This window comes from Bombus vancouverensis, chromosome 13 (genome assembly GCF_051014615.1).
Source record: "Bombus vancouverensis nearcticus chromosome 13, iyBomVanc1_principal, whole genome shotgun sequence".
NCBI classification, from domain to species: Eukaryota; Metazoa; Arthropoda; class Insecta; order Hymenoptera; family Apidae; genus Bombus; species Bombus vancouverensis.
This window is the reverse complement of record NC_134923.1, coordinates 5,268,154-5,287,824: the sequence shown is the minus strand read 5'-3', so window position 1 is coordinate 5,287,824 and position 19,671 is coordinate 5,268,154. Positions and strand designations below refer to the sequence as shown.

Genomic DNA, 19,671 nt, shown 5'->3' with positions numbered 1-19,671 from the left:
TCTGTTTCGCGGTTTCAACGACGCACCGCGTTCTCGCGATTTGAGTCTTCCGGTTGCACGGACGGAAATTGCGGTTTTGCTCCGGTCGCGGCGAGCTTCTGCGGAGAGAACTGGGAAATCGTCGGGCTTTCGTGGTCCTATGTGAAATTTCGAGAAATTCAATGTTGAAAATGAATTTATGTAAGCCTGCGGTGTGCCACAGCTCGGCCAATTTAGGTTGTGATTAGAATCTGAACTGTGTATGAAATCGAGGAGCTTTTGAGGTTGTTTCCAGAAAATTTAATGCGATACTGTTAGTAAAGGTGGAAATGTTTGTGGGATATTTGGGAATTTGTCGAGGTGGCTTTGAAATTAAGAAGAATTTATTTCGTATAACAAAGAATATTCAGGGTATTCTATTTTAATTCTCTATACAGATATTCGGATTGGGCAGTATAAAATGGTATTAGTATTATTGAGATATGTATAATTTTGTGTGCTGGACTAGATTAGCCACGTAGTAGTGGCACACGTATGTGAATATGAATGTATGGCAGTATGTGTGTGCACAGCGTCTCGAAAAAACAGATGAATGCAACTGTTCCGTTGGCAGTGTGATATAGAAGGTGGTGAGACAAAGAGAGTGCTGAGACGCGTGCAAATGCATATCGACGAAAATCCTGCAAATCGTTTATTAAATAAATGTAAAACTATTTTAATATAAATTCTAAGTGTAATCTTAGTGTTCCTTTACTTTTATTTCGGCGATTAAGATCTACAATTCTCAACAAGTATACTGATCTATACCTACGTTTTCTAAAATAACATAGGTCAATTTTTTTAACGAAACACGATAATGAATTCTAATGGACTAATCATACGCTTTCGTGTATAATATTGTCGAAGAAATTGTGAAATAGAGCAACAAAAGTAATGAATTTTCTTAATTTAATTAATATATTTAATTAACAGAAATTCATTAATAGAAATACAAAAATAAAGATAATTTTAATCAAAATAAAATTAATTAACACAATTAGACAAATTCTATATAGACAACATAATTAGAACATTCGAAAATCACATTTGAAATAATGCAAGCATGATGTTTATTTTAGTACAGGATTCGCAGAAACTTCGACTATAAGATCAGCTAGATATAAAATTGTTTGTAAAGTTATATTAAAGATGAAATTAGAAAATTTCGAGATCTCACGTGAGCCAAGAAAATTTTGAAAATATCATTATCGCCTAATACGATTATTGATCAATAGTATTACCATAAAACAAATATTAATATACTAATTTTAAGATAATTATTATACCAATACTAGACCTATGAACAAGTATTTTCATTTTCTAGTAAAGTAATTGAAATCGTGATTAACGTAGGTTAATCAAGTAGGCAAGTCCAATAAGTTTCTTTTAGCTCCTTGGAAAACTTTCCAGAAAACGTTTAAAAATTGAAGAGACCTCTTCGAGTGTCCTATCCTCTAAGAACGTTTGCAACGTGTCTGGCTAATGAGCACGACGAGATACATTTGATCGTCCGCTGCGCGCTATAACGACTCAATTAATTATTCTCAAGTAGCGTTGATCGTCGGTCCTGCGTATTGAAGCTGGTTCCAGGGGCATACGATGCACATACTTTAACTCTTATTGCCCTTCCACGCCATAATTTTACTGTATAACGTTGCAATTCCTAATAATATATTACGTTTTCCTTACTCTTTGTGCGACTAAATAGATTTTACGTTGAAAGATATTGTTACATTTCCAATTGTTCTGAAAGTGTTTACTTCGTATTAAAAAAAAAGTCTTACCAAAAGTCTGGTATTTTGTTTTCTTGTTAAGTTACAATTTTATAGGTTTCTTAGTGATTTTAAGAGAAGATTTCGTAAAGTTTTCAACTCTTACGTTGACCACAGTTTATCGAAAGCCTCTCATCTCTTTTACCACTATCTGCACCTCTAAGAGAACTTTCCTCCGATATCAGAACTTGTGTATCTGGGACGTATTACGCTTTCCTCCATACAGTACCTTCATCTACTCCTTATCGAACCTTCAGCCAAGTTTTTACCTTGATAATCTTCCAGATTAAATATCCTTGCTTTCCAACTCTTACTACCTTCTTCAAAATCACTATTACAATCTCTCCATTTTAATCGAATTCTTACCCAAAAGTATACTCTATCTGTCAAACAAATTCGTTTCTTAAAACTATCTCAGAGGAGTCTTTTAAAAATTTGTAAAAAAGACTAACCAATAGGACTTAACCAATTTAATGTTTTTGAAATATTCAAAAAGGTGGGGGTAATTTTAATTCCAAAATCAAATAGAAAGAGAGCCTCGAATAGAAAGATTGATCAATAAAGTATTTTTAACCTCGAACTTATCGTACTGTAAAACATAAAAAATACAACTTATCATGTTTTTCACTGTTCTTCAATTTAAAGTTATCTTTTCAAGAATCTTCTTTAGCAAATCTTTAATGTCGTAAAAATTTCCACTTTTTAAGAGGAATTTCCTCTCTATATTTCAACTGCCGTAAACTTGTTTATTTTAATTCGTCTCTTCGTGTATTATTTCAGCTCAAACTGTCTGCTTTTGTGGGAAGTTTCTCCATTCCCAAAGCTATAAAATTCCTCTCTCTTCAAGCTAAAATTTTCTCATCTACAAATCCCGAGATTCCTCTTATTTCAAGATCGTCAAATTTCCAAAATCGCAAATGCCTCTTTTTCTAGCAGAATCCTCTTGAACGAAATTCAAAACTCAAGAATATCCTTTCCAGCAAATTTCCAAAGCTTTTGTTTTTCAAATAAAACCTTTAGAAGAAAACCCAATCTCAGGATCTTCGAAGAAAATAATTTGCATATTATTTTGTCTAGGTGTAAGAAGAATATGCAACTCGATTCTCTTGAAAACCAGACTTCAAACGAAAAACAAGCGTTGTACTACATTTTCGACTTACATATGAGCATGTAGAATGACCCGCTGCCAATTTTTCACTCCTATCTAACCGAGAATTAGATACTTGAGTAAGTTTTCAAGCTCCATTTCTTCGAGAATGAAACGCAATTTCGTTATTCATGATTTTCCCCTTGTTTCGTATCACAGAATGTCCCTCGCGCCTCTTGTATCACGACATTTTAGATCCACCATGTATACGTAGAAATCCAACATTTTCTGCACAATTTTATCCGCACTCTGCTCGCAGCAACGTCAACAACACCCATGTTAAGGTTCTGATTACAGTGGCTGTGTATTCGGCCGAATCCAATAATCAAGTACTTACTCGTATATACATTTTTATCAGTGCAATCATCAGAAGATTAATTGATCAGAAGATAAATTCGTCGAAATAAGCATTCGCTATAATAATCATTACCTAAAGCAAATACAGAAACCATACGATGTTCGGTCTATTGACTTCTCGATAAGGAAACATCTGGACAGATCACGCGGTTAAACGGGCCGAAGCAATCGCGGCGGCGTGATCGACGCTCGGACACAGGATAGAGCGACAGAGGAACGATGATAGAGTAACGACGATAGAGCAACAGAGATGGGATAGAGTGATAGATCGGTCGGTCAGCTTGAAATTTGCATCGCGCTATAAAACTGCACGCACGCGGCCGTGCTTCTGGTTATGTCAGCATCCTCTGCCAGACAATGGACGACCCCGCGGTATTGTTCGGCACGCCTGTGTACACTGGCTGAGTGTATGGCTACTATTTCATGGTGATTCTTACTAATCGATGTAATCGCGTGTACGTGTATGCACCACGAACGCATCCACGTGCAGCTAACGTACACTACCGTCCATAAGTTTCGAATCGACGCTTTCGGAATTTTATGTTTTACGATTTACGTGTGTATATTACGAAACGTATATTCATTCCATATCTTTTTTCACGGTTTTATATCTTTGTCTAACGACGAATGGGGTTTCTGAAAGATTCTCTTATTTTAGGGGTTACAATCTGGAACATGTAAAAAATGAGAAGGGTTAGTTTACGAAGGAAAAATTTATGTGTTGCTTGATTATGGTGATAAATATACTTTTATAGCTCACTATACTGATGGTTATAAGTACATATTACGATAGCTACCCGTTATATGTTTATTGAAAAACCCGAACTACCTTATTTCGTATTTTATATTATAAGATATATTTGGTGCGATCCAACTAAATCATAACTTTTGCTAATATTGTAGAGGAACTTGTAATATGTGGATTTTAAAATATGTTCTCTTGCTAAATAGCAGCTATAGCACGATAATCTGGCTCATAATGATATGTGCACAGACGTTTAAATTAAACATTCGTGGAAAGAATTGTTGGTAGCTTATTAGAGCCATTCTCTCTGCAGATCTTGTTTGGTTTACTTTCTGTGCCCGACTACCAACTCGGTTGTTACGCGTTCCCTTTGTGCTTTTAGAAATTCTAGCGTCCGAATAATTAACGAGTATATTTGACCATTTTTACTTCACGAGAAACAACAATACTTTACGACGGGGGAATTTTTTAAAGGAACTTTTTCTGCTGTACTCGTAAAAAAATTATTTAAAAATATTTTATAAGTTCAAAGCGTAAAAATTTAAATATTTTAAGTATCTTTTAAAAAATTTTGGGAACATAAAAATTAGACGCGAATCAGTTGGATATATTCAAGTAAGTTTCTATACCCGTAAAATATTATCCAGAACGAAGAAATAAAATTAAAATTATAAAATTGAAGATAGCGACTATTTAAAATATTCCATTTAAGAAATCTATCGAAGATGATTTGATCACGCCATTTCGTTTGATCTACTACGAGTTCGTTTCAGAATACATATTTACAAGGTTCGTGTAATGAATGTTTGCAGTAAAATTTATGGATGTTTCGAGAAAAGGAATTTCCATTCAAATCCCGTTAAGAAATTTGTTTCGACTCGCCTCTTTTTATTTGCTTTCCCAGGCTGTTGTTTCGACTGCTGTTTGGGAATCCAGAAACGTTCCGACACGGATGTGTCGGCAGAGGCTGTAAAAATACAAGGCGAAATATTTTGTTAAAATGTTTGTCGGCATGAGTCGAGCCCGTGTTCTGAACTTTTACGGTCACTTCTTTTTTTAGTCATGGAAAAGCGGCGAACGCTGTTTATTTTTAAACAGATTTCCCCAGATCTCAATTTTACTGACACAGACGAAACTACAAATTTGAACGATCGAGAAAATAAAGATTCTTGAAAGTATGTAACTGTTCGTTTATAAAGAAAATAATTTGTTTATGACATTAAGTTTTGTTACTTATTGTGGTTATTTATGAAATATTTACACAAATATAGAGTTAGTATGAAACCTTAATTAAACGAATTAATCATGGTACACGTTGTTTGGATAATCTTGTTTTCACATGACAGAACATCATTTACATTATCGATCATAAATATTAACATACCCAACGATATTTAACATAAATTGAACGTATCTACGTTTAAACTTCGCGTAAACGTACAGAAATCTGCCTATCTAGGGTCTAACATAATATTGAAATCGAATAAAAAGGTAGATTTTTTTTAAAGAGCATGTGCCTCTTTTATGGCAAACGCTTTTAAATGAGAAAAAAGAACTTACGTGTTTAATTAGTGTACTCCATAAATTATTTTTGTTTCGAATAAATTATCTGAAACACAGATAGGTTGAATCATTAAACGTGCACCTGGAAACGCAGAAACACCTGTGACGGATCAATTATCCTTATACAAACTGTATCAAGGGAACCAGTGGTTTGGTAACACGTTTTCACATCATTGAGCTATGATGCACGCAAACACATAATTTAAGAATATGTCTAACAAGTGGCAGCGTTGGAAGAAATATTTGTAGAATGAAGTAAATTATTTTTCACGCGCCTTAACCTCGCGTTTAAACACGTGTTACTTCTGCTAAATACGCGAGTGAATATTTCTGTTCTTGTTTGTTATGAAACTACCGTGTATTGGTTTACCGAGTTTCAATTTCCATTTTTAAACGGGCGTTCTATTTTATAAAACATAAATTCAAGGCGATTCACGTTTTAAGAATTACACATTTTTTCTGCTTGTAGTATTCTACCGTTTTATTATTAATTTAATTACTACGTCTAATATTTCAATACCGATGTGTATATTTACTACATTATAGCGATCTTACATTTATTTCTTTGATTCTACGTATAAATTTATTAGGTACCATTTTACATTAAACGCATGTAGTGATAAATGTCTTGTCCTTAGTGCAGTAATTATTTTAATATATTATAATAATTCAAATTTACTATTTTAATAAATGCTTTCAAATTTCAGATATCCTTCATTTTCTTTTAAATTGTTAACTTACGGAGTTTAAAAATTCTCATACAATAAATATGTATCATTTACTTCCATTTCCCCTCTTTACTATATTTATTCTATAATTTTTCTAAATTACAAATTTGAATATCGTCAGAAATCTGGAACTTATTTTTCCAACGTATAACATTCGCCATGTTTAATCGTTGTCTACTTGACCAGTTTCCGTATCTATGAAAGATCAAAAATGCTCTAACGATATCATTCGTGTACCATTCGTCAAAGATGCTACGAACGAAAATCCAGGCCACTTAATTCTTCATCGATGCGACTAAAATTCAGCATAGTGTATGAAGTGTCGAGGAACTCGAGACGAACGCGTCGAGCACCGTGAAATATCGAGGAACCAGTTCGGGTTAATCTCGAAGACGTTGATTAATTCCTGCAGACTCCTCGCAGGTAAATTCAGCGTTGAAATAGAGAGGCGGCTTCTCTGTATTGTACGGTACGAGTTATTTTCGAAAATGTTCTCAGGGAGTTTAGTCTTGAATATGATTAACGAAATGAAACGAGTAACAAATGATCGTGCTAGAGTGAATTAAATTTCTATTTTACTGCCTTTACGTTATAAAATTTCGCATAGTAAAGCCTATTACGAATATTAAAAGCTATCATAATTTGTATTGTAATCTATTGCTACAACTCCCTTATTAATCGCGAACAATGTTGCTTAAACAAACTAATCAATCACATCGAACAAGCTACTACATTGGTGCTTGTCAAACATCGTATTATGCAATAAAATTTTCATTGCTCGTAGCTTCTCCAAAATATTGGATATTTAATCCAAATAATTTTCATATAATTCAACATACTTTTTCGAAGACTATTTCGTTATGTTATTCCAGACTTGTAAGAATTATCAACAATGTTTGATTCGAAAGGTCTTAGAACGAAGCCGTTATGATCTCTTCATTTATAAGTCTCTTTGAAATAATTTACCCATTAAAAAATTTCTCAGATAGAATAGGAAACGTCTCTAATCTTCCCTAAGTTCTCGTTTTACATTTCCAGAAATCTTCAATCTTTTTCAAATTAAAGTTCGTTTAAAAAACCATATCGAAATGAAATTTCATAGTTGTGTTATAAATCTTCTTAACATCGAATGCACCGATTTATATCAAATTTCTTCTTCCTTAATATAACCGATGATTAACGACGGAACAAAATAGCAAATAAAGTAATTAAAAACTTACGAGTCGTTCAAGTATCATCGTACTATTGTAGATTATCTTACAGCATCATTCTGTAAAAGCTAGTAAAATGTGAAATAAAGAAAATCTAGTGAAAAGGGAAGAAACTGAGATTTTCATAAATTACGTAAGGGAAACAAAACAGGACAGTTGTCATCTGCAATCAGTCATGTCCCATCGGTTAAATTCTCAATCCTTGCTTGTACAATAGGACCTGAAGAATTGGTCAATTAGACGACAGGAGGATTCTGTACATACCAATCGCTGTTGGGTGGATTAGCTGATAACTCTGAATACATTGACTACTGGCCTCTAATGACCGGTCTCGTTCAATAGGTCTGAATACGACTTGAAAGTGTGAGTTTTCCTCGCTTGATCAGGTGTAGCATAATAGATGAATCGGTCACTGGCGTAATGAATGGTTCGAAAAATGACGATAGAATGGTAAAAATTATGTGGAAACAAATGGATTACAATGGAAAGGATACAATGGAATGGAATTGAAATTAGAATAGAAAATAAACGGGAAGAAGATTCAGTCGCTTCTACTCAACCATGATTGGGGTTAGGTTAGGTAGGTCACAAATCCTTTGTGTGAGATTTTAAAGCGCTCTGAAAGTAGGTACTTCACCTTTCAAAGTAAATATTCTGTCTCTATTGAAATGCATCCTCCGTTGTTACATTAGAAAATTCCCAAAATTCCCCAAAATTCTCAAAGTTATTAAACGTTATGAGTTTGAGATTTCTCAAATTCTGAACCTATTCGTGTGATGTGTTGATTTAATACAGCTTCCCTAGATTAGAAAATCCCCAAATCATTTTGGACTAGAAATTTTCCACATTTCTCTAGATCAGAAAAGTCCCCGATTATCTTAGGTTAAAAGATTCCTAAATTCCACAAATTCTAGAAATTGGAAAATTACGCTTGGAGATATCGTTTAGCGCACTTTCTCCTCTGTAAAATCCAAGATAGCAAAATATAAAAAAGAATATGCGTTAAACATCTGATGAAAATCTCGAATCTTGTCGTTGGTGAAAAATGGAGTATATAAGTAATTATATACAGATATAATCTATCTGTCCGATTATTTTGTATAATGAAATAGTAGGTAAATGTACTGAGTTCTTATAATGCATATAAAATATAGGAGAAAAAGAAGTCAGTTCTGTCCAAATGTGTGAGATCGATTTTACGAGCTAGAGTAAATAGAAAAGGATGCAGTTGCCGAAGTAGATGAAGAACAAGGATTGAGTGAAACGAATGGTGGTGCTCGCTTGGGATTGATATTTGAACAAGAGATATATCCGATTAAATTGCAGCTGTTTCTCGAATTGATTGTCATAGAATTTTTAGTGCTTTAAGAGAATATAATTTTATGATCTGCGAGATATTTAATCTTTTGACGTATCTACTCCTCGAACACTTTATTAACGATGGAGAGGAAACATGAAACAGATCAAGAAATAGTGCGTGGTTTAAAGTTTCTCTGTAGGAAATGCGTCGGAACATATTGCTTTTATAATATTTTATAGGAGAGCGAAATACCCTAGCAATTTATTGCTCGCTATTGGGAGATTTCAAGTGAGTATATCTCATCGCAATTCCATTAACCTCTTTTGTTCCCGATTCATGAGACTGAAACATCTGTTTCATTGACTGCAATAATTTACTCGTCACGTATATCGCATAGTGAACAAAAAAGCAAATATCGAACGCAGATGTTATCTATTCAATTTGTTACGTTAGGGAAAAAGCGGAATTCCCTAGGAACTAAACTAGAGGACTTAGAATTGAGCTATTACTTGATCTGTGAAATTAATTTAAAGATGTTTCCAAATAATGCATTTAAATAAAATTCATTGTTTGCAATAATTACAATTCCAATACAAATTCAGTAAAGTTACTCTCGAAAAGTTTCCATATTTCAAAACATTTTCCTATAAATCATTGTATATTCTCCAAATCCTTTATACTCCGAAGTTAATCAAAATTGTTTCGGATAAAAAATCCTTAAATTCTAAAAAGGTATTCTGACCAGTGATTCTTCTTGGTCTCTGAATTTGAAAGCTTGAAAACTTCCCTAAATCACTAAAAGCGAATGAAATCATCTACTCTAAACTGAAATATCTCAGAATTACAGAAATTTCTCGAAATTATTAAATTACACTAACACTTTAAAATTTCCGTAAATTTCTTCAGAGACAAGGTTACTATCGATATTTTGCGAAGAAAACATGTCGAAGGAGATTGATCACACCATCAACTGTAATAACGAAGGTCCAAAATAAAAATCTGTACACGACATAATCGCAACAGAAATAATCCTTGGTATAGGCAATTATTTTTCGTTTCTATCATGTGATCGATGCATACGGTACGAGCAGCAACAGCGATCGCTTATGTATATTTTAAGAAAGCGCGATTTGAGCCGGAATTTCGTGCGATCCGTGGCTGCTGCTGTATTATGCATTCTCAATCAACGGAGTGGAACGTTTGTCTGTTCTACGAAATGGCGTGCAACAATCCCGATACGAGGAACTCGCTATAAAAATGGCAAATGCTAATGTTATTCCCAGGAAGAAGACGAACATCTTCCAGCTGTTTGAGATTTCAGTAAACGAAAGTTTAAATTTGCATCTCGAATGTGCTCGAAAATCGCCTCGTAATTATTTATGCTTAAGAATAGTAAAATTAAAGTAAATGGCAGTAAAAAGACATAGCAATTTTTGTTTAATACCATTTACAATAATTCATGTTATAATAGTAATTTTTATTTAATGCTATCTAATTTATATGCAAGATGAAAAGAAGCTTGCTACAAATGATCATTCTATTATTATCCGTCGAGGATGATTTTTTAAATACATATTTACATTAAAACGATTTATAATGTACATCTAAATGTATTAACACATAGTTGATTATAATTAAAGTAATATAATGGAAACAAATATACATGTGTAAGTATAGATTGTCCGAAAAGTTTCTTTCGTTTTATAAGGAAATAATAGACGCACAATGTTTTTTGTTTTGTATTAGTTTATTGAATACGAACATAATAATAGAAATATGATGAAATAGATCATACCTAATTTGATAAAATAATACAAAACAAAAATTGTTGCTCATCTATTATCACCTTATGAAACGAAAGAAACTTTTTGAATAACCTAATATATACATGCTATATATCAAGAATGTATTTCAAATGTATCTCATACTCTTTGCAAGCTGCTCGCGAACTATAAAACTCGACATTATATATTTCAGCATATTTTCATAAAATATTGCAAGACTCGGCAATATAGTTAGTATGTAATTAGTATATTAATAACAATATAATATTACTATTACCGTTATTGAAATATCAGTTAATGAATCGAGTTACAAACACTCGATCTCATGGGCGTAAAATTTTCTGCTCGCAATAAAACATTCGAGAAACTGTTTCGGTTTCAATGCATATAGACTGACGTGTGCATAATATTCTTCAATTGCCTATCAGCTCGCAAAGTTTCATAGAAATCTATGCACAATGTTGGATCGCTAGTTATACTTCAACTACGAACAACGCGTTTCAACGAGATGAAAATCGATTTTAGTCGGTCGAGCAACGGTCCTTTGTCATAACTCGCTTCGAAGAAGGTACCCAAGGAACCATGGTGCTGTTTGTTCTCGTTCATACGGCCATGAAATGTGCAATAATTCATGAATACACCGCATGTCTCGATACATGGATTCTGCTTAAGATCGAACTTTGTTCCCTTGAAACTATTCTAAACTAGCGTTGAAGGTACTTACAACTATTGATAACACTACGGCTAAATATTGATAACATCGATAAATCGATATACGGTAGATTCCCTATTAACTGGCCTCTGCGAGATCAGATATTTAGGCAAATAAATGCGTTGTTTGTTCTTCTGCATTGTTCGTATGTTTAAGTTTTGTCGAAATATTTTTCGATATTTTTAATATTTACTATGATCATAATATTTGTTGTAATTGTCGAAACAATGGAAGTTACTTCTATTATGTCGTCCGAAAAGTTTCTTTCGTTTTATAAGGAAATAATGGATGCACAACATTTTTCGTTTTATATTATTTTATCGAATTACGTATGATCCATTTTGTTCTATCAAAATAAAGATCATAACGTTCGACAGATTAGGTTTCATGTTTGTATAAAGATGCATCGCTGTAAAACCTAATATCGGACAACCTAATATTATATATCTCATAAAATTTATAAATTATCGCATAAATTATCGTTTATTACATAAAATTCAAGTCTAATCCAAAAGTTACGATCATCCACGACCAAAGGGCGGGAATTAAGAGTCGGTATAAAAGTAATATAAATACTGTTAATAAGAGGAATGGTAGATGTTAGTTGAATTCAGGTAAATTAGTCTTCGAGAAACTATTAATCAGACTTGTGTTCTAACAAGCATGATACAAAATAGTTGAGGCAAGGGTTGCGAATTCTCATCCTGAGTTATTACCCCATTAATCCTTATTTGCATCACTGCATTAAACGAGAACAATCTATCAGCATCTAACTTTAAGTAACATTCGAAGAATTCTGAGCCATTGTACGATCACTTGTTACAAGCTTTATGACATTACATCGCTAAAAAGTTTCTAAGTATTCATGGAAGTCCATTGATTGCCAACTTCTAAGAATACTTTAAATGCTTCGAGTTTTCATACAATCGACTTGTAGTAGAAATTTTCAAATTCTGATACCATGCAATTTATCAAGTTTGAAATTTGAAAGAGTTTGCATCTTCTTACGATTAAAGAAGCAACCCTCAATGTGTAAAGATCAGGAACAAGGATCACTTAATTACGATCACTTAATTGTACAAACAAATTTAGATGAACCTGATTTTAATAAAAAATTATCATTCAAAACTAATTATACATAATACACTTTATCTAAAGAAACGACGTTTATTATACAATAACCTAAGAATTATTAACAAAAGTTTGCATGAAAAGCGTAGAAAAATTCTATTCTTTGCAGCCTTTGTATTTTCCGTATTCGAATAATATAACAACTGAAGAATAAAACTAGGTATTTAATATCTCCAGCTTCCGAGAACGATAGGTCCAGTTCCAACGAAAATGTTGGCAGGAGACAAGCTCGAAAACGCTCTAAATTGTCTGGAATTCGCGGAGCTGGCCACGCGGCGTGCTCGTTAAAACAGATTCTCGTGTAAAAAGTCGCGCATAAATCTCGACTCTTAGGGATATGGTTATCGCCAAGGCGTAATCTCTCGACGCTTTTAGGTCAGTGTCTAGTGGTACGTACAGGGTGTTAGAAAAAGAGACTCGAAGAAGGCTGTTTAACGCGAATTCCAACACACAGTTTCATCGATGAATATATTTAAACGTATGTGAAACTAATGGATCGATAGCTCTCTATTAAATTTAAAATATCAGATATTTTAAATAGTGATAAGAGTAAAACGAACCCTTTCAGAATCGAATATTTTTGAATTATGAGAAAAATATCCTTTTTTATCAATTATTTATGAGTTGGTAGTAATGACACAACTCTATATATATATATATACGCTCGTGTAAATTTTCCATGAATGCATAGATATCTGTAAACTGGTAATAATCACATAATCTGACAGACTACACTTCTAATAGCAAAAATATTGACATCTCTACTTAAGGGTAAATACCTTCATTTTGGTAGATTTTTAAACGAAGAAACTGTAATGCAATATCAATTCGCTGTTTTCTTCGTGATCGAACATCTTCGTAATTAACCTTTCTTCAAACATTTGAAGAGGAGTCTGAAAGTATTGGGATTGAAATTGAATTGGAAAACGCGTGGGCTGTAGTAACTTTCCGGTTCGATCGTATCGTTTTCACCCCGCCTCACCCCGCTCTTTTTATTTATGGCGGTCAAATGGCAGTTTAATTTTAGGTTGGATAAATATTTAAAGAGCCTTCAAAACGATTCTTTAGTTTCATTCTGATTCAAACAATTTTATTCATTCGTTTGTACGATCCGATAATGAATGAAATAGTAGCAAGTGAATGGAGAATATTCTGTGGATCATCCTACACGTTCACCGTCTAGAAATATTGCAAAAGATTCTCTGGAATGTCGAACTGTTCACTTTCCTCGAAAGTTTATTTGAAGTGGTTTTATGAAAGTTCCCAGAAAAAATTTCGAGAGTTCTAAATTTCGATTTATTGTTTAAAGAAGAAATTTAAAAAGGAATTGCATATTTTAAATACATTTATCAAAATACACCAATGGCTATAAAATATTCATTGAATTATTTAAAATAATCAAAATTAGATATTAAATATTTGCAAAATCATGTTTATTATATTATAATATATCCTAGAAGTTTCAAGTTAAATAAACTAAATTCTGCTAAAATAATATCATTTTCTACAAAATAATAGACACTGGATGAAAATAACAAGAATTTTATATTAGAGAATTACTGAAATTTTATTAAAAATACACAAATCTCTGGCAAATTTAAACAACAGCGTGTAGACACGGATGAACAAAACTCCTACGCGAATTTTTACAAACGCATCGAAACAAAAATTCTTCGGACTCTAATTGCCATCGGAAATTTAAAAGTCCGCGAATATCATAGAATACACATTCCACATAGCACGCAAAAAAATAAGATACCGGAAATATAGTATTCGTCATAAAATAATAATACTTAGCGACTAGGATAAACCTCTGCTCAAGCTTCACTTCTTTAGTTCTATTAATTGTTACGTTGAATTTTCACAAACATTCGCATATCTCCGATTAGAGTGCTAGGACTCTTTGTCTGAATATATCCGTAAAACATTGTTTAAAACTAGTCGAAAAAATGAATATATTTGTAATAAAATTGCGCCAATTCTATCGTGCAAAATTATTTGAATATACTATTTTTACTTATTAATAATCGCTTTTTTCATTTTCACTTTCATTTCATTTTTCATTTTCAATTCACAAAAGCTTTTAACACCGACGCTAAAAACGTTCAATACTTTCATTTAAATCTAAACTACCCTCTGACATAATAAACACGAAGCATCTCTATAAGAAGCTTGCTGGTTTCGCTCTATCAAAGACACAAAGCCTCGAAAGAGAAGAAATTTCACAGAGACGTGGAGACAGGTCTCGAAATGAGGGTGGAAGAAAGGAATAAACAACCACTCGGTTTTCCACCGAAAGTGTCAAGGCGGAAGGTCGCGTTCACCGGTGCGTGCTGACGAAGAAAACTGCCCTCCTCTTCGATGGTGGTTTTCGAGCCAAGCTTGTAGCAGCTTCGTGCGAGCTACGAGCACATTTATTGCCCCAATGCGATGTAGCTACGTTATTACTCGGCGAAGTGGGCCAATGTTGCCTGGCTGGCCTGGAATCGAACTGATTAAAGCAGACCTTTCAGAAATTGCGCTTTCACCACCCTTCTTTCCCTCTTTTTGTTTCTATCTTGTAGCGAAGCTTCCTTGCTTCCTCGGGCAATCGTTTGAGTTTCACTTCGCAAAGGGTTGAGTATTTATTTCTTTTTTTTTTTTTTTTTTATGGTAGAAGTAGAACATGCAGGTTTAAGTCGTTCGAATTGAAGAGGTGTCGGTCGACAAGGAACTAATTTTAGATTTTGAAGCGCACAGAAATTGTAACTCAAAAGTGTGAAGATGATAATAGTTGTAGATTATAATATATGCTGTGATTTACGGAAAGCTTTCTTGACTCTTCAGGAAATGATTTCGGTTTCATTTCGCAAACGATAGAATTTTCTTTTATTGATTCTTCGATTTGAAGAAATAGCGATTAATGAGGAACGAATTTTGGATTCTTTAAAACGTGTAGAAATTATAATGCAAAAGTGCGAAGTTTAATCAGATGAATAACCATAGATTATAACAGAACCGTTCATAATTATTTGAACGATTTCAAAGTTGTAACCAATGATGATACAATTAAAACAGTATTCATTGGCCGGCAAGAAATTATTGTGCGTGAATTGTATAATCAAGCGTCATCAACGGTCGTTAGTCATGTGTATAATTACTTAATCTACCCTAATTATCTCGTTTTCTCGTCAGTCACTTGCAATTAAAGAAACCACGCGCTATTTCGAATCAGAAAATATTTTTACTTCCGCCAAATCTGAATACGGGAAACTTGAGATAAAATTAATTAAACGCAAACTTAACGAAAAGCTAGGCGGAACAATAATTAATCGCATTTTCTAAATTGATTATTGCGTTTTAATTGCAATTACAATTTTCCTTACACCGAAAATCTACAACAAACAGCTGCAACAATATTTCCGCCGTCTCGAAAGCTGCCACTTCGTTTAAACCCCTAGACCCCTAGACTACTTAAGCGCTGAAAAGGTGAAGCTGAAAGTAAGTCGAAACAAAAGCAGCCGAGGTCTGTTAATTAAACTTTCGCCCTTGGAGAACGTTCTCTCAGCTCGCGTTTTCCGTGTCTTCGAGAAAAAGCAATGCTCTTGGCGCACAGACAAGACTGAATCTTTTACTGGGATAACGGCGAATCGTCATTTTCCTTATTCAACCAGGGCCGTTTTAATGATTTCACGAGTGCTTCCAGGTCAACCGAGAACGAAAAGCGTATCTGGTGCGTGATATTTTCGTGCGTACACACGCGAAACAATTATACGAGGTGCTTATTTACCAAATTGGTTAAGTCCACAACACGGAAAGTAAAGAAAATTGATGAAATTATATAAGAGAAGCATCGATCAAACGCATTGGCACTAAGATTTCGAAAATTTCAAAAAGTATAGTTAACCACTTTGTCCTGTGAACGGCTCAAATATCGCATCATCGGGCGTGGATTTTGTTAACGATTTTTTCTTCAAAAGGAACGAGATCAACTGCTTTTAGTTGACACTTTTTACTTTCCAATATAATATTCTCTTATTTATACTTGTCTATTCTCTAGACACAAAATTATTTAAACGGAAGAGTCTTTTTAAATAAAAAATATAGCCCTTTTTTAAATGAAAAATATTTTTCAAAGCATTGATACAATCGTAGAAGATATAATAGATGTTACACAATTGACTAAATGAAATACAGTTGATTCTTTTTCACATCCACAAAATTGTCATTGCTGGAAAGCCAATCTAATATATATTTGCTACTTCATTTAAAGATTTCCATAAATCGCAGGTGGTAAAAATGTATGTAAATTCTGGCTGTCGAAACACAAGCTATAAAGAAGTAACTTTCGTAAGAAGTATTTTTATGAAATTTTAATTACGTCAGAGAATATTTCAAATTCTAAAGTTAAACGAAACACTCCGCATATTTGAAGTGCAGTAATAAAATGCAAGAGCCTCGATCAATATTTGCGAGGAAAGGTCATTGTTGGCGGAATTTTCGCGCGTTTCTTGCGGTTTTACGACCGATATTCCTTCTTCCTCTCCCTTTTAGCAGCTCGTTAGCCGAGAAACGGTACGAAAAGAATCCGGGTAACGTAAATTCGTCGTAAGGCGCAGCATTCCACAGTAAACAGAATGAAAATAAAATTTCTGGTCGACGTTTGCGAGCAGAGCACGTGGTAGATGCGCTTAAAACGTTGGCTTAGGTCTTGGTAATTGAGTAAAGTTGGCCCGGAAAGACAATAAATGGAATGACCGGTTTGAAGAAGGCCGCAGCCTTTTGAGATAAGTAGGTTACACGTTGGGCCTGGATTACAAAATTCTAATGCAAAATTCAGGGAAGGCTATGACTGATCCTGAGAATGAAAGGAAAAGAACTGGCTAATTTAGTGAGACAGGAAGCTGAGAGCTCTTGAATGGCACGAGACAGGAAAACGTTTCGTTTTAATTATCCTGTGGGTGTTTTCTTTCCGTTTTTTAATTAATGCGATTGAATCACATGAAATTTGTTGTATTTTTCAAAGGCATAGATATTTTATATTAAAAAGTCTATATACATCGAATTATAAAAACACTATTAAATGATTTCACAAACGCTTAAACATTATTAAACGTTGTTTTATTCACTTTTATATATATATTGACACGTGTTGTATTGTATTGTTGTAAACTTCTGCTATTTCTAGTAGCAAGGGAAATGATTTTGATGTACGATTTAAGCGAAACACCCTATACACAAAAGTATAGAAATATACATGTTTCAGTGTTAAGTATAAAAATATGTACTGAAGGACGTATATTTCTATTTCGAGAAATAAACTTTATCTTTACAAGGTATCAACACGATCTGCTAGCATGTTCTCTGGTATCCAACTACTTTCATCTGAAACACGTTTTCGCAACTTTCACATTTGTTGAGATATTTGCTTTGAGTTAGACTTCGATTTTTTAGACTCGTCGAAAGTATGCATTTATGATATTGGAATGTTAATTTTAAGGCTCGTTCCACTTGCCAAAGTAATTTGCAAAGTCAATAACGTCAATGGTATACGATATAATAAAAAATGTAAAAACATATTGCAAGAAACAGTTTCAAAAGTATTTAAAAGAAAAATAAAGAAAGTACGAAGGATACTGGAAAATAGTTTCTTAGGACCTTGTACAGTGACTTTAGCATTCTTCCTATTTTCTAAAGTAAAATTCCTTTTAAAATGTAAATGTTCTTGTGATACAGAAATTCAGGTATACAACTATTGCGAAAAGAGTATTAAAAATGCTAATTAAGAGTGTTAATGTATACGTAAAATACCTAAAATATTGGTTATGAATGATATCGATATAAGAAATTTATGTTTCATCTCATTTTCGTGAATCGAACAATATTCATTGCTAGACTACGTTGTGTCTGGCCATTACGGAATATTCTACTTAAGACGATTATTCTACTGTAATTCTACTGTTCGTTGAACTGTTGTTCGCATATACGTTAAGAGTTGTTGCTGAAAATTATTGACAATAACGGCTCATAATATTCAGATTTATATGATTCGGCGTTTTCCAATAAAAATTGAAATTATTATCGATTTGAATTCTAAATGAATTATTATCGACTGGTCATTTTTCTGACAAGCAATATTATTACATAGTAATGTAGATATTTTGCAAGTAATGGAGAATAATGAATTAATAACATTGGTTTCGTATCTGATTTCAGATTCTACTGGGATCTCTGCATGCTCCTCCTGCTGGTAGCTAATCTGATAATTCTGCCAGTCGCCATTAGTTTTTTCAATGACGACCTAAGCACTAGGTGGATAGCCTTCAACTGCCTTTCCGACACGATATTCCTCATAGACATTGTCGTCAACTTCAGGACAGGTGAGTACACGTACGAAACTCATGTGATTTGAAACTAAAAAGGTTTAATCTTAAGAAGTGCAGGTAATAATTAGATAATAAAATATAATCAATTTATCCAAATGTCCAAAAGCACAAATAACATTTAATGTAACGTTTTAGAAAGCAAGATAATCAATAATATCAGTGTACCAGTTAAAATAACGAAAGCTGAGAAGCAGCAAAATAACGATTTATCAAAACCACGACAGTAAAGATTGTAAGCTACCTAAAGAAAAGAGACAAAAACGAGAAAAATTACAACGTTCGCTCTCGCAGAAAGAATACAAATGTTCTGTAGTAAAAATTCAACATAAATACATATTCAACATTGCCGGAATCTGTATTTTAGTATACAATCTGTACACATAGTATAAAAGGAAGGAAAAAGTCAAGAAAGCTGGTTATATCTTTCAGCAAATTTCGTTTTCCTATGAAACACTGTTACAAACATTTCCAAATCATAAAATATTCGACAGCTATCTTTTCGTTTGCATATTTGTTTACTCAGAGAATTTCTATCCGTGATATAAATACAATTTTTGCGTAGGTTCGTATTTTATCAACGCAAATTAAAAAGATAATCCAAATAGAAATCTGTTTCGCCTACTGAAAGTTATAGTGTGCACTCCATTTTGGATATTTCACATATTTTCGCGTATTCTATTCATCCTGTTCATTTGTATACGTTGAAATTTTCCATAAGAGCATAAAAGTCAGCAGTCTAGACATAACAATCGCCAGTCGGTCACTAAAGACACATTCATACAATTTAAAGTCGCTCGATAATAAAAAAGAAGGAGGCAAGCCTAGGGAATCGAAGACC

General features: G+C 33.3%; 1 protein-coding gene across 6 annotated transcripts in view; it reads left to right on the top strand.

Annotated features, from left to right (window-relative positions):
* The window catches only part of Ih (hyperpolarization activated cyclic nucleotide gated potassium channel Ih), a 216,410-nt gene that overhangs the window by 147,954 nt on the left and 48,785 nt on the right, over window positions 1–19,671 (top strand). For all 6 annotated transcript variants that reach the window (XM_076623894.1, XM_076623893.1, XM_076623892.1 and 3 more), the window contains one exon: window positions 18,664–18,827. In XM_076623894.1, the coding sequence (XP_076480009.1) occupies window positions 18,664–18,827 (164 nt within the window). The remainder of the gene's footprint in view (window positions 1–18,663; window positions 18,828–19,671) is intronic.